The sequence below is a fragment of the Haliotis asinina genome, chromosome 6 (genome assembly GCF_037392515.1).
Source record: "Haliotis asinina isolate JCU_RB_2024 chromosome 6, JCU_Hal_asi_v2, whole genome shotgun sequence".
In the NCBI taxonomy this organism is placed as follows: Eukaryota; Metazoa; Mollusca; class Gastropoda; order Lepetellida; family Haliotidae; genus Haliotis; species Haliotis asinina.
Genome location: NC_090285.1, coordinates 57,359,381 through 57,374,397, shown reverse-complemented (window position 1 = coordinate 57,374,397; position 15,017 = coordinate 57,359,381). Strand labels below are relative to the sequence as shown.

The 15,017-nt window shown below is 42.2% G+C and overlaps 1 protein-coding gene and 17 non-coding genes across 18 annotated transcripts in view; all 18 read right to left on the bottom strand.

Moving 5' to 3' along the window:
• Positions 1–2,805: 2,805 nt before the first annotated feature.
• Positions 2,806–15,017, bottom strand: part of LOC137287967 (uncharacterized) — a 33,553-nt gene continuing 21,341 nt past the window's right edge. Inside the window, exon 2 of the mRNA XM_067820334.1 lies at positions 2,806–3,451. Coding sequence (XP_067676435.1) covers positions 2,806–3,451 — 646 coding nt within the window. The remainder of the gene's footprint in view (positions 3,452–15,017) is intronic.
• Trnaa-agc (transfer RNA alanine (anticodon AGC)) lies at positions 5,114–5,186 on the bottom strand. Its single transcript has one exon. It is a non-coding gene; the product is annotated as a tRNA-Ala (tRNA).
• On the bottom strand, positions 5,578–5,650 carry Trnaa-agc (transfer RNA alanine (anticodon AGC)). The gene has a single exon. It is a non-coding gene; the product is annotated as a tRNA-Ala (tRNA).
• Trnaa-agc (transfer RNA alanine (anticodon AGC)) lies at positions 6,478–6,550 on the bottom strand. The gene has a single exon. It is a non-coding gene; the product is annotated as a tRNA-Ala (tRNA).
• On the bottom strand, positions 8,306–8,378 carry Trnaa-agc (transfer RNA alanine (anticodon AGC)). Its single transcript has one exon. It is a non-coding gene; the product is annotated as a tRNA-Ala (tRNA).
• Trnaa-agc (transfer RNA alanine (anticodon AGC)) lies at positions 8,770–8,842 on the bottom strand. The gene has a single exon. It is a non-coding gene; the product is annotated as a tRNA-Ala (tRNA).
• Trnaa-agc (transfer RNA alanine (anticodon AGC)) lies at positions 9,234–9,306 on the bottom strand. The gene has a single exon. It is a non-coding gene; the product is annotated as a tRNA-Ala (tRNA).
• Positions 10,134–10,206, bottom strand: Trnaa-agc (transfer RNA alanine (anticodon AGC)). The gene has a single exon. It is a non-coding gene; the product is annotated as a tRNA-Ala (tRNA).
• Trnaa-agc (transfer RNA alanine (anticodon AGC)) lies at positions 10,570–10,642 on the bottom strand. The gene has a single exon. It is a non-coding gene; the product is annotated as a tRNA-Ala (tRNA).
• Trnaa-agc (transfer RNA alanine (anticodon AGC)) lies at positions 11,034–11,106 on the bottom strand. The gene has a single exon. It is a non-coding gene; the product is annotated as a tRNA-Ala (tRNA).
• Trnaa-agc (transfer RNA alanine (anticodon AGC)) lies at positions 11,470–11,542 on the bottom strand. The gene has a single exon. It is a non-coding gene; the product is annotated as a tRNA-Ala (tRNA).
• Trnaa-agc (transfer RNA alanine (anticodon AGC)) lies at positions 11,906–11,978 on the bottom strand. The gene has a single exon. It is a non-coding gene; the product is annotated as a tRNA-Ala (tRNA).
• Trnaa-agc (transfer RNA alanine (anticodon AGC)) lies at positions 12,342–12,414 on the bottom strand. The gene has a single exon. It is a non-coding gene; the product is annotated as a tRNA-Ala (tRNA).
• Positions 12,806–12,878, bottom strand: Trnaa-agc (transfer RNA alanine (anticodon AGC)). The gene has a single exon. It is a non-coding gene; the product is annotated as a tRNA-Ala (tRNA).
• Trnaa-agc (transfer RNA alanine (anticodon AGC)) lies at positions 13,242–13,314 on the bottom strand. The gene has a single exon. It is a non-coding gene; the product is annotated as a tRNA-Ala (tRNA).
• Trnaa-agc (transfer RNA alanine (anticodon AGC)) lies at positions 13,706–13,778 on the bottom strand. The gene has a single exon. It is a non-coding gene; the product is annotated as a tRNA-Ala (tRNA).
• On the bottom strand, positions 14,142–14,214 carry Trnaa-agc (transfer RNA alanine (anticodon AGC)). Its single transcript has one exon. It is a non-coding gene; the product is annotated as a tRNA-Ala (tRNA).
• Trnaa-agc (transfer RNA alanine (anticodon AGC)) lies at positions 14,606–14,678 on the bottom strand. Its single transcript has one exon. It is a non-coding gene; the product is annotated as a tRNA-Ala (tRNA).

The following is a 15,017-nucleotide window of genomic DNA, read 5'->3' as shown; positions in this document are numbered from 1 at the left end:
TAACTCTGCATAAAATGGACTTATATTCTGTAAACAGGCTTTATCATATTCAAGGCTTAAAGCATCAATTCCTAAGTTCATTTTCAGAAGATATGACATAAAATATACAAATGTTTGTTTCCAAATACAACTGAGCTGACAATTGACATAGGCTCTCAGTAATTTCAGCCTTAAAGCATATTTTTTTAAACGTAAATCTGGTATATTATGACCTCCATCTAAACAAACACCAATGCATGTACCGTGTGCTATTTTGGCAGGTTTGTTATGCCATAAAAAGTCTCTAAACATTTGTGTAAATTTATTCTCCACCCAATATGGAACAGGTAGTACAGTGAACATATACCACAAACGAGAGCTCATAAGGATATTAATAACAATGGCTCTGGTTAACTGTCTACGCAGCCATGAATTTAACAGTGCTTGTCTTTTGTCTATTTTCTTCCTCCAGTTTAAAGTTTCACACATCGCTTTGTCGATGCCAAAATAAATGCCCAATACTTCTATACAATCTCTTTTCACTTTAACCGGAATGTTGATTGAAAAATCTCTAAACCTTGTAACCCAATAACAAAATTTCCGATTTTTCAACATTGATTTTTGCACCCGTTGCCTCACAATAGAAGTTAACTGTACTAAATGTTTCAAGGACAGAGTTAACATCTGAGACAGTAACTGTTGTGTCATCAGCATGTTGGTATATCAAAGAATTAATATCATTACTGATGTTAATTCCATGAATATCAGGATTGTTTTTTATTATTAAATTCAGTGGCTCTGACACCAACACATATAGCATAGAGCTCATTGGATCCCCCTGCCTAACTCCACGAGTTAAAGTGAAGTATGGTGTCAAATGACCATTGCATTTCATAGAACTCTTTATATCAGTATATAGGATCTTAATCCATGAAATGAAAAAATCTCCAAAGTTAAATTTCCAAGAATTTGAAATAAATATTGGTGCGATACCCTATCAAAGGCTTTTTCTTGATCTATTTTAATGAGATAGGAGTCATCATTATGATTACTGACAACATCAATGACATCTCTAACAGAATGTAGGTTACTGGCTATGTCTCTTCCTGGTATACAACAAGATTGTTCAGGGGAGACAACTGAAGCCATCACATTTCTCAATCTCAACGACAACACTCTAGAAATGAGCTTAGAGTCTACATTAATCAATGAGATAGGTCTGTAACACTTAATGTCCCTTTTGTCACCTTTCTTTTTATAAAATAAACTAATAATACTCTTTTTCATGGAGCGAGAAAGATTGCTCTTTGTATATACCATCTACAACTTCTAAAAAGAAGGGACATAAAATATTCCAAAACTTTAAATAAAACTCAACAGTTAGGCCGTCCGGACCCGGTGATTTATTCTTTTTCATTCCTTTGAGTGCTTTTGTAAGCTCACTCTGAGAAATAGGTACGTCACATGATTGTTTTTCTTCTTCAGAAAGTTTTTTCCCAATATTATCAATGAGACTTTGTTGTTTTACGAAATCACATTGCTCAGCAGTAAATAAGGATGAGTAAAATTGCTGAGCAGTATCTAAAATATCCTCTGTATTCCTGGCTATAGTACCATCTTCCTTGTACAGTGATTTTATTGAATTAACCTGTTGTTTACTTTTTTCAAGGTTCAAAAAGTAAGTGGTGTTTCTATCTGACTCCAGCGTGCACTGAGCTTTTGACCTGAGAATAGCACCCTTGCATTTATTATTCTCATACACCTCTAGTTCAGTTTCCAATAATTGTAAATCGGTAGATTTATAGCCAGGAATGGAGGATATTCTATGATATTCAATTCTAAGCTTATTTTGAATTTTATAATAATCAGCTTTTGCTTCCCTGTTTTTCTTAGATGCATAAAATCTGGAAAATGTTTTAAATTTGTATTTTAAGTTATCCCACCATATCAATGGATCTGTTTTAAGTAAAGGGCATTGTTTTGCCTCCTCTATTAATGCAATAATTCGTAAGTAGAATGTGAAATCTTCCAGAAGCTGATTATTAAAAATCCATACCCCAGGACCTCTTTCTACTGAAGAAAAGTCCAATCTGAGGGCTACTATACTGTGATCGCTCACAGAGGAAAACTAATGTAACTATTTACAGCACTTGTAATGAGATCTCTTGAAACAATTATCAGATCAATTCTAGATTGTTTCATACTTCCTAACACAGACTGTATTCTGGTAAATTCTTTTTTGTCATAGTTTTTATATCTCCATATATCAACTAGGCTGTTGTCAGAGAGAAAATCGTTTAAAACATTGCTACTTTGAATATTAAACGATATATTGTTGATGCCTTTATCAAGTAAAGGATTTAATATCTCATTAAAATCCCCAGCACAAATTATGAGTTCTTTCTCAATCCATGTTGTCAAATTCTTGAAAAAATCTATTCTCTCTTTACTCTCATTTGGGGCATACACGTTTAATAAAGCAACTGATCTATCTTCAATAGCTAGGGAAGCCTTTATTAATCTTCCTTCTTCATCTTTTCTAAGCAGCTTAACATTTTGCTCAAAACCATCTGAGACTAATATAGCTACACCTCTTCTATTATTTTCTGCATTAGAATATAAAATAGTTCCTGGCCACAAATGTTTATATTTTTCTATATATTCATCCGACCAAAAGGTTTCCTGCAAAAAAAGCAATATTGACTTGAGAATTCCTAATTAGTGCAAATACATTTTGCATTTTGGCTGTATCCCGGAGTCCATTTACATTCCATGACCATATTGTGACCATTGCAGAAAAGAGAAATAGATGCTTACTAGACAACATTATGGAGTTTCCATAACATTTTCCAACACACCTGATAATTCTCTTCTGTCATTGACCTTTTCTGCTTTCTTTTTCTTTTGTTGGTCTTTTTTACTTTCTCTCACTTTATTTTTCAAGTCATTGTTTTGTAATACCGTCTCTGATAATTTAGGCTGCAGTTTGTGCCTTCTTGCACGTTTACGCGAAGCAATTGTCCACTTTGCAGATGATACACCGGTTGGTTTTTGAATGTCTTTATCCTCTTCTCTTGTGTCCAGGCTTTCCTGAAGCAAAGCGTTCTTGTCTGTGGTGTCCTTGTCCTCCTTCTCGCAATCAGAAATATCCTCAGCAAATGGAATTACTTGCGTTTTATCTTCTTTCGCCGTTTTTTCAGTTCCTTGTAATTTTGTCTCTTCTTTTTGATTTCTCTTGGTTTCTTCTGTTCCATCTGCATGATTCTCCTTTGAAATATGTTCCAGAGGAACCTCATCCCAGGATTTTGTTGGGGCTAACTCCCTCTCCAAATCAGAATCAGAATCGCTAAACCTTTCCTCATCCTCTATATCGGAGAAACAGTTGCAGATTTCAATTGAACGAAAACAGATATGACAACTACGTTCCTGATTTTCTTCTGCTTTGCAATTTCTGGCAATGTGTCCACTTCCACTGCATTAATAACATTTGGTGTTAGGACAATCCTTCACCACGTGACCTCCAGAATTGCACTTGAAGCATAACCGTTCTTGGTTATTGTGTATAACTCTAAAATACCTGTATCCATCCAGGGTGTTAAACCCCATTGAATACGGTAATGAGTTACATTCAGGGGGAAATACCACCCTCACATATCTTGTACCATCAAAAATGTGTGTGCCTTTAAGAGTTCTGTGCTTGATGTCACTTTTCATAGTTATTCCTCTCTTACTGAGAAGTTTTTCTATTTCTTCATCATCGATGTACGGTGGGAGATGAAGAAATGACACCACTACACTGTCACTCTAAAGCAGTCTGAATGAGATCTTCTGATCTTCTATAACTAGGTCATTTGTTTCAGCAAGAAACCTTGCCTCGGTGCTGTCAGGGACTGTTACATCAAAGCAATCTGTGCCTTTCAACACACATGCCCACACATCAGATACATACTCCAACAAAACATTGCAAAGCGTGCTTGCGGTTACAACTCTGTTGTCTCCTACATGAACTTCAATTGTGCAATCCTTCTGATACTTTCCTTTTGAATAGGAGTCCGCCATTTTGTCTCCAGTCAGCAAGATGTCAACAATACAGCGACCGTATATAGCACGCACCTAAGTGCTTGCTAACGAGTAGGTTCACATACAATTATATTGTAAATGTTATCCTACCTTTGGGCACAAAATTCAAGTTCAGACGTCCCTTTAAATGACGATCTCCGAGAAAACTTGTCACTCTCTCGTAAATCAGTCCATACACCTCCAATTCAAGGGAGGAAACCCCCCTCTACCATTTGAGCTAATTCCCCTGACGATCTACAAAGTGTGTCTTCATTAACTGTATTCTTGACAATCAGATTAACCCGTTTGGCGGCATGATAACCGACCGTTATTGTCATGATGGTAACAGACGCGCTGCTTCAGCTTTGTGAAAACATGCTTTCAGGTTGAGGAGTCAGTGTAGGTGTGTGTGCGCGTAGAAATTGAAGTGTTTAGAACCTGACCGAGTCGAGTGAATGCACTGTCTATATGTGAGCCCCAAACAAAGGTAATTTCTTTTGCCCAAGCTGGGTATCAATGCAAGCGTCTCCCACCTGCAAAAATTGCCTTCTCTCATGTGTGCTAGTCCCTCTCTTCATGACATTTGTGAGGGAACAAAAATGAACACGATTGCACAAAAGTATAACATGCAAAAAGAACTGGAGAATCCGGGTATCGATCCCGGTACCTCTCGCATGCTAAGCGAGCGCTCTAAAATTTGAGCTAATTCCCCTGACGATCTACAAAGTGTGTCTTCATTAACTGTATTCTTGACAATCAGATTAACCCGTTTGGCGGCATGATAACCGACCGTTATTGTCATGATGGTAACAGACGCGCTGCTTCAGCTTTGTGAAAACATGCTTTCAGGTTGAGGAGTCAGTGTAGGTGTGTGTGCGCGTAGAAATTGAAGTGTTTAGAACCTGACCGAGTCCAGTGAATGCACTGTCTATATGTGAGCCCCAAACAAAGGTAATTTCTTTTGCCCAAGCTGGGTAATTGCCTTCTCTCATGTGTGCTAGTCCCTCTCTTCATGACATTTGTGAGGGAACAAAAATGAACACGATTGCACAAAAGTATAACATGCAAAAAGAACTGGAGAATCCGGGTATCGATCCCGGTACCTCTCGCATGCTAAGCGAGCGCTCTACCATTTGAGCTAATTCCCCTGACGATATACAAAGTGTGTCTTCATTAACTGTATTCTTGACAATCAGATTAACCCGTTTGGCGGCATGATAACCGACCGTTATTGTCATGATGGTAACAGACGCGCTGCTTCAGCTTTGTGAAAACATGCTTTCAGGTTGAGGAGTCAGTGTAGGTGTGTGTGCGCGTAGAAATTGAAGTGTTTAGAACCTGACCGAGTCGAGTGAATGCACTGTCTATATGTGAGCCCCAAACAAAGGTAATTTCTTTTGCCCAAGCTGGGTATCAATGCAAGCGTCTCCCACCTGCAAAAATTGCCTTCTCTCATGTGTGCTAGTCCCTCTCTTCATGACATTTGTGAGGGAACAAAAATGAACACGATTGCACAAAAGTATAACACACAAAAAGAACTGGAGAATCCGGGTATCGATCCCGGTACCTCTCGCATGCTAAGCGAGCGCTCTACCATTTGAGCTAATTCCCCTGACGATCTACAAAGTGTGTCTTCATTAACTGTATTCTTGACAATCAGATTAACCCGTTTGGCGGCATGATAACCGACCGTTATTGTCATGATGGTAACAGACGCGCTGCTTCAGCTTTGTGAAAACATGCTTTCAGGTTGAGGAGTCAGTGTAGGTGTGTGTGCGCGTAGAAATTGAAGTGTTTAGAACCTGACCGAGTCCAGTGAATGCACTGTCTATATGTGAGCCCCAAACAAAGGTAATTTCTTTTGCCCAAGCTGGGTATCAATGCAAGCGTCTCCCACCTGCAAAAATTGCCTTCTCTCATGTGTGCTAGTCCCTCTCTTCATGACATTTGTGAGGGAACAAAAATGAACACGATTGCACAAAAGTATAACATGCAAAAAGAACTGGAGAATCCGGGTATCGATCCCGGTACCTCTCGCATGCTAAGCGAGCGCTCAAACATTTGAGCTAATTCCCCTGACGATCTACAAAGTGTGTCTTCATTAACTGTATTCTTGACAATCAGATTAACCCGTTTGGCGGCATGATAACCGACCGTTATTGTCATGATGGTAACAGACGCGCTGCTTCAGCTTTGAGAAAACATGCTTTCAGGTTGAGGAGTCAGTGTAGGTGTGTGTGCGCGTAGAAATTGAAGTGTTTAGAACCTGACCGAGTCGAGTGAATGCACTGTCTATATGTGAGCCCCAAACAAAGGTAATTTCTTTTGCCCAAGCTGGGTAATTGCCTTCTCTCATGTGTGCTAGTCCCTCTCTTCATGACATTTGTGAGGGAACAAAAATGAACACGATTGCACAAAAGTATAACATGCAAAAAGAACTGGAGAATCCGGGTATCGATCCCGGTACCTCTCGCATGCTAAGCGAGCGCTCTACCATTTGAGCTAATTCCCCTGACGATCTACAAAGTGTGTCTTCATTAACTGTATTCTTGACAATCAGATTAACCCGTTTGGCGGCATGATAACCGACCGTTATTGTCATGATGGTAACAGACGCGCTGCTTCAGCTTTGTGAAAACATGCTTTCAGGTTGAGGAGTCAGTGTAGGTGTGTGTGCGCGTAGAAATTGAAGTGTTTAGAACCTGACCGAGTCCAGTGAATGCACTGTCTATATGTGAGCCCCAAACAAAGGTAATTTCTTTTGCCCAAGCTGGGTATCAATGCAAGCGTCTCCCACCTGCAAAAATTGCCTTCTCTCATGTGTGCTAGTCCCTCTCTTCGTGACATTTGTGAGGGAACAAAAATGAACACGATTGCACAAAAGTATAACATGCAAAAAGAACTGGAGAATCCTGGTATCGATCCCGGTACCTCTCGCATGCTAAGCGAGCGCTATAAAATTTGAGCTAATTCCCCTGACGATCTACAAAGTGTGTCTTCATTAACTGTATTCTTGACAATCAGATTAACCCGTTTGGCGGCATGATAACCGACCGTTATTGTCATGATGGTAACAGACGCGCTGCTTCAGCTTTGTGAAAACATGCTTTCAGGTTGAGGAGTCAGTGTAGGTGTGTGTGCGCGTAGAAATTGAAGTGTTTAGAACCTGACCGAGTCCAGTGAATGCACTGTCTATATGTGAGCCCCAAACAAAGGTAATTTCTTTTGCCCAAGCTGGGTATCAATGCAAGCGTCTCCCACCTGCAAAAATTGCCTTCTCTCATGTGTGCTAGTCCCTCTCTTCATGACATTTGTGAGGGAACAAAAATGAACACGATTGCACAAAAGTATAACATGCAAAAAGAACTGGAGAATCCGGGTATCGATCCCGGTACCTCTCGCATGCTAAGCGAGCGCTCAAACATTTGAGCTAATTCCCCTGACGATCTACAAAGTGTGTCTTCATTAACTGTATTCTTGACAATCAGATTAACCCGTTTGGCGGCATGATAACCGACTGTTATTGTCATGATGGTAACAGACGCGCTGCTTCAGCTTTGTGAAAACATGCTTTCAGGTTGAGGAGTCAGTGTAGGTGTGTGTGCGCGTAGAAATTGAAGTGTTTAGAACCTGACCGAGTCCAGTGAATGCACTGTCTATATGTGAGCCCCAAACAAAGGTAATTTCTTTTGCCCAAGCTGGGTATCAATGCAAGCGTCTCCCACCTGCAAAAATTGCCTTCTCTCATGTGTGCTAGTCCCTCTCTTCATGACATTTGTGAGGGAACAAAAATGAACACGATTGCACAAAAGTATAACACACAAAAAGAACTGGAGAATCCTGGTATCGATCCCGGTACCTCTCGCATGCTAAGCGAGCGCTCTACCATTTGAGCTAATTCCCCTGACGATCTACAAAGTGTGTCTTCATTAACTGTATTCTTGACAATCAGATTAACCCGTTTGGCGGCATGATAACCGACCGTTATTGTCATGATGGTAACAGACGCGCTGCTTCAGCTTTGAGAAAACATGCTTTCAGGTTGAGGAGTCAGTGTAGGTGTGTGTGCGCGTAGAAATTGAAGTGTTTAGAACCTGACCGAGTCCAGTGAATGCATTGTCTATATGTGAGCCCCAAACAAAGGTAATTTCTTTTGCCCAAGCTGGGTAATTGCCTTCTCTCATGTGTGCTAGTCCCTCTCTTCATGACATTTGTGAGGGAACAAAAATGAACACGATTGCACAAAAGTATAACATGCAAAAAGAACTGGAGAATCCGGGTATCGATCCCGGTACCTCTCGCATGCTAAGCGAGCGCTCTACCATTTGAGCTAATTCCCCTGACGATATACAAAGTGTGTCTTCATTAACTGTATTCTTGACAATCAGATTAACCCGTTTGGCGGCATGATAACCGACCGTTATTGTCATGATGGTAACAGACGCGCTGCTTCAGCTTTGTGAAAACATGCTTTCAGGTTGAGGAGTCAGTGTAGGTGTGTGTGCGCGTAGAAATTGAAGTGTTTAGAACCTGACCGAGTCGAGTGAATGCACTGTCTATATGTGAGCCCCAAACAAAGGTAATTTCTTTTGCCCAAGCTGGGTATCAATGCAAGCGTCTCCCACCTGCAAAAATTGCCTTCTCTCATGTGTGCTAGTCCCTCTCTTCATGACATTTGTGAGGGAACAAAAATGAACACGATTGCACAAAAGTATAACACACAAAAAGAACTGGAGAATCCGGGTATCGATCCCGGTACCTCTCGCATGCTAAGCGAGCGCTCTACCATTTGAGCTAATTCCCCTGACGATCTACAAAGTGTGTCTTCATTAACTGTATTCTTGACAATCAGATTAACCCGTTTGGCGGCATGATAACCGACCGTTATTGTCATGATGGTAACAGACGCGCTGCTTCAGCTTTGTGAAAACATGCTTTCAGGTTGAGGAGTCAGTGTAGGTGTGTGTGCGCGTAGAAATTGAAGTGTTTAGAACCTGACCGAGTCCAGTGAGTACACTGTCTATATGTGAGCCCCAAACAAAGGTAATTTCTTTTGCCCAAGCTGGGTATCAATGCAAGCGTCTCCCACCTGCAAAAATTGCCTTCTCTCATGTGTGCTAGTCCCTCTCTTCATGACATTTGTGAGGGAACAAAAATGAACACGATTGCACAAAAGTATAACATGCAAAAAGAACTGGAGAATCCGGGTATCGATCCCGGTACCTCTCGCATGCTAAGCGAGCGCTCTACCATTTGAGCTAATTCCCCTGACGATCTACAAAGTGTGTCTTCATTAACTGTATTCTTGACAATCAGATTAACCCGTTTGGCGGCATGATAACCGACCGTTATTGTCATGATGGTAACAGACGCGCTGCTTCAGCTTTGAGAAAACATGCTTTCAGGTTGAGGAGTCAGTGTAGGTGTGTGTGCGCGTAGAAATTGAAGTGTTTAGAACCTGACCGAGTCGAGTGAATGCACTGTCTATATGTGAGCCCCAAACAAAGGTAATTTCTTTTGCCCAAGCTGGGTAATTGCCTTCTCTCATGTGTGCTAGTCCCTCTCTTCATGACATTTGTGAGGGAACAAAAATGAACACGATTGCACAAAAGTATAACATGCAAAAAGAACTGGAGAATCCGGGTATCGATCCCGGTACCTCTCGCATGCTAAGCGAGCGCTCAAACATTTGAGCTAATTCCCCTGACGATCTACAAAGTGTGTCTTCATTAACTGTATTCTTGACAATCAGATTAACCCGTTTGGCGGCATGATAACCGACTGTTATTGTCATGATGGTAACAGACGCGCTGCTTCAGCTTTGTGAAAACATGCTTTCAGGTTGAGGAGTCAGTGTAGGTGTGTGTGCGCGTAGAAATTGAAGTGTTTAGAACCTGACCGAGTCCAGTGAATGCACTGTCTATATGTGAGCCCCAAACAAAGGTAATTTCTTTTGCCCAAGCTGGGTATCAATGCAAGCGTCTCCCACCTGCAAAAATTGCCTTCTCTCATGTGTGCTAGTCCCTCTCTTCATGACATTTGTGAGGGAACAAAAATGAACACGATTGCACAAAAGTATAACACACAAAAAGAACTGGAGAATCCGGGTATCGATCCCGGTACCTCTCGCATGCTAAGCGAGCGCTCTACCATTTGAGCTAATTCCCCTGACGATCTACAAAGTGTGTCTTCATTAACTGTATTCTTGACAATCAGATTAACCCGTTTGGCGGCATGATAACCGACCGTTATTGTCATGATGGTAACAGACGCGCTGCTTCAGCTTTGAGAAAACATGCTTTCAGGTTGAGGAGTCAGTGTAGGTGTGTGTGCGCGTAGAAATTGAAGTGTTTAGAACCTGACCGAGTCCAGTGAATGCATTGTCTATATGTGAGCCCCAAACAAAGGTAATTTCTTTTGCCCAAGCTGGGTAATTGCCTTCTCTCATGTGTGCTAGTCCCTCTCTTCATGACATTTGTGAGGGAACAAAAATGAACACGATTGCACAAAAGTATAACATGCAAAAAGAACTGGAGAATCCGGGTATCGATCCCGGTACCTCTCGCATGCTAAGCGAGCGCTCTACCATTTGAGCTAATTCCCCTGACGATCTAAAAAGTGTGTCTTCATTAACTGTATTCTTGACAATCAGATTAACCCGTTTGGCGGCATGATAACCGACCGTTATTGTCATGATGGTAACAGACGCGCTGCTTCAGCTTTGTGAAAACATGCTTTCAGGTTGAGGAGTCAGTGTAGGTGTGTGTGCGCGTAGAAATTGAAGTGTTTAGAACCTGACCGAGTCCAGTGAGTACACTGTCTATATGTGAGCCCCAAACAAAGGTAATTTCTTTTGCCCAAGCTGGGCATCAATGCAAGCGTCTCCCACCTGCAAAAATTGCCTTCTCTCATGTGTGCTAGTCCCTCTCTTCATGACATTTGTGAGGGAACAAAAATGAACACGATTGCACAAAAGTATAACATGCAAAAAGAACTGGAGAATCCGGGTATCGATCCCGGTACCTCTCGCATGCTAAGCGAGCGCTCTACCATTTGAGCTAATTCCCCTGACGATCTACAAAGTGTGTCTTCATTAACTGTATTCTTGACAATCAGATTAACCCGTTTGGCGGCATGATAACCGACCGTTATTGTCATGATGGTAACAGACGCGCTGCTTCAGCTTTGTGAAAACATGCTTTCAGGTTGAGGAGTCAGTGTAGGTGTGTGTGCGCGTAGAAATTGAAGTGTTTAGAACCTGAACGAGTCCAGTGAATGCACTGTCTATATGTGAGCCCCAAACAAAGGTAATTTCTTTTGCCCAAGCTGGGTAATTGCCTTCTCTCATGTGTGCTAGTCCCTCTCTTCATGACATTTGTGAGGGAACAAAAATGAACACGATTGCACAAAAGTATAACATGCAAAAAGAACTGGAGAATCCGGGTATCGATCCCGGTACCTCTCGCATGCTAAGCGAGCGCTCTACCATTTGAGCTAATTCCCCTGACGATCTACAAAGTGTGTCTTCATTAACTGTATTCTTGACAATCAGATTAACCCGTTTGGCGGCATGATAACCGACCGTTATTGTCATGATGGTAACAGACGCGCTGCTTCAGCTTTGTGAAAACATGCTTTCAGGTTGAGGAGTCAGTGTAGGTGTGTGTGCGCGTAGAAATTGAAGTGTTTAGAACCTGACCGAGTCCAGTGAATGCACTGTCTATATGTGAGCCCCAAACAAAGGTAATTTCTTTTGCCCAAGCTGGGTAATTGCCTTCTCTCATGTGTGCTAGTCCCTCTCTTCATGACATTTGTGAGGGAACAAAAATGAACACGATTGCACAAAAGTATAACATGCAAAAAGAACTGGAGAATCCGGGTATCGATCCCGGTACCTCTCGCATGCTAAGCGAGCGCTCTACCATTTGAGCTAATTCCCCTGACGATCTACAAAGTGTGTCTTCATTAACTGTATTCTTGACAATCAGATTAACCCGTTTGGCGGCATGATAACCGACCGTTATTGTCATGATGGTAACAGACGCGCTGCTTCAGCTTTGTGAAAACATGCTTTCAGGTTGAGGAGTCAGTGTAGGTGTGTGTGCGCGTAGAAATTGAAGTGTTTAGAACCTGACCGAGTCCAGTGAATGCACTGTCTATATGTGAGCCCCAAACAAAGGTAATTTCTTTTGCCCAAGCTGGGTAATTGCCTTCTCTCATGTGTGCTAGTCCCTCTCTTCATGACATTTGTGAGGGAACAAAAATGAACACGATTGCACAAAAGTATAACATGCAAAAAGAACTGGAGAATCCGGGTATCGATCCCGGTACCTCTCGCATGCTAAGCGAGCGCTCTACCATTTGAGCTAATTCCCCTGACGATCTACAAAGTGTGTCTTCATTAGCTGTATTCTTGACAATCAGATTAACCCGTTTGGCGGCATGATAACCGACCGTTATTGTCATGATGGTAACAGACGCGCTGCTTCAGCTTTGTGAAAACATGCTTTCAGGTTGAGGAGTCAGTGTAGGTGTGTGTGCGCGTAGAAATTGAAGTGTTTAGAACCTGACCGAGTCCAGTGAGTACACTGTCTATATGTGAGCCCCAAACAAAGGTAATTTCTTTTGCCCAAGCTGGGCATCAATGCAAGCGTCTCCCACCTGCAAAAATTGCCTTCTCTCATGTGTGCTAGTCCCTCTCTTCATGACATTTGTGAGGGAACAAAAATGAACACGATTGCACAAAAGTATAACATGCAAAAAGAACTGGAGAATCCGGGTATCGATCCCGGTACCTCTCGCATGCTAAGCGAGCGCTCTACCATTTGAGCTAATTCCCCTGACGATCTACAAAGTGTGTCTTCATTAACTGTATTCTTGACAATCAGATTAACCCGTTTGGCGGCATGATAACCGACCGTTATTGTCATGATGGTAACAGACGCGCTGCTTCAGCTTTGTGAAAACATGCTTTCAGGTTGAGGAGTCAGTGTAGGTGTGTGTGCGCGTAGAAATTGAAGTGTTTAGAACCTGACCGAGTCCAGTGAATGCACTGTCTATATGTGAGCCCCAAACAAAGGTAATTTCTTTTGCCCAAGCTGGGTAATTGCCTTCTCTCATGTGTGCTAGTCCCTCTCTTCATGACATTTGTGAGGGAACAAAAATGAACACGATTGCACAAAAGTATAACATGCAAAAAGAACTGGAGAATCCGGGTATCGATCCCGGTACCTCTCGCATGCTAAGCGAGCGCTCTACCATTTGAGCTAATTCCCCTGACGATCTACAAAGTGTGTCTTCATTAACTGTATTCTTGACAATCAGATTAACCCGTTTGGCGGCATGATAACCGACCGTTATTGTCATGATGGTAACAGACGCGCTGCTTCAGCTTTGTGAAAACATGCTTTCAGGTTGAGGAGTCAGTGTAGGTGTGTGTGCGCGTAGAAATTGAAGTGTTTAGAACCTGATCGAGTCCAGTGAATGCACTGTCTATATGTGAGCCCCAAACAAAGGTAATTTCTTTTGCCCAAGCTGGGTATCAATGCAAGCGTCTCCCACCTGCAAAAATTGCCTTCTCTCATGTGTGCTAGTCCCTCTCTTCATGACATTTGTGAGGGAACAAAAATGAACACGATTGCACAAAAGTATAACATGCAAAAAGAACTGGAGAATCCGGGTATCGATCCCGGTACCTCTCGCATGCTAAGCGAGCGCTCTACCATTTGAGCTAATTCCCCTGACGATCTACAAAGTGTGTCTTCATTAACTGTATTCTTGACAATCAGATTAACCCGTTTGGCGGCATGATAACCGACCGTTATTGTCATGATGGTAACAGACGCGCTGCTTCAGCTTTGAGAAAACATGCTTTCAGGTTGAGGAGTCAGTGTAGGTGTGTGTGCGCGTAGAAATTGAAGTGTTTAGAACCTGACCGAGTCCAGTGAATGCACTGTCTATATGTGAGCCCCAAACAAAGGTAATTTCTTTTGCCCAAGCTGGGTAATTGCCTTCTCTCATGTGTGCTAGTCCCTCTCTTCATGACATTTGTGAGGGAACAAAAATGAACACGATTGCACAAAAGTATAACATGCAAAAAGAACTGGAGAATCCGGGTATCGATCCCGGTACCTCTCGCATGCTAAGCGAGCGCTCTACCATTTGAGCTAATTCCCCTGACGATCTACAAAGTGTGTCTTCATTAACTGTATTCTTGACAATCAGATTAACCCGTTTGGCGGCATGATAACCGACCGTTATTGTCATGATGGTAACAGACGCGCTGCTTCAGCTTTGTGAAAACATGCTTTCAGGTTGAGGAGTCAGTGTAGGTGTGTGTGCGCGTAGAAATTGAAGTGTTTAGAACCTGACCGAGTCCAGTGAGTACACTGTCTATATGTGAGCCCCAAACAAAGGTAATTTCTTTTGCCCAAGCTGGGCATCAATGCAAGCGTCTCCCACCTGCAAAAATTGCCTTCTCTCATGTGTGCTAGTCCCTCTCTTCATGACATTTGTGAGGGAACAAAAATGAACACGATTGCACAAAAGTATAACATGCAAAAAGAACTGGAGAATCCGGGTATCGATCCCGGTACCTCTCGCATGCTAAGCGAGCGCTCTACCATTTGAGCTAATTCCCCTGACGATCTACAAAGTGTGTCTTCATTAACTGTATTCTTGACAATCAGATTAACCCGTTTGGCGGCATGATAACCGACCGTTATTGTCATGATGGTAACAGACGCGCTGCTTCAGCTTTGTGAAAACATGCTTTCAGGTTGAGGAGTCAGTGTAGGTGTGTGTGCGCGTAGAAATTGAAGTGTTTAGAACCTGACCGAGTCCAGTGAATGCACTGTCTATATGTGAGCCCCAAACAAAGGTAATTTCTTTTGCCCAAGCTGGGTAATTGCCTTCTCTCATGTGTGCTAGTCCCTCTCTTCATGACATTTGTGAGGGAACAAAAATGAACACGATTGCAC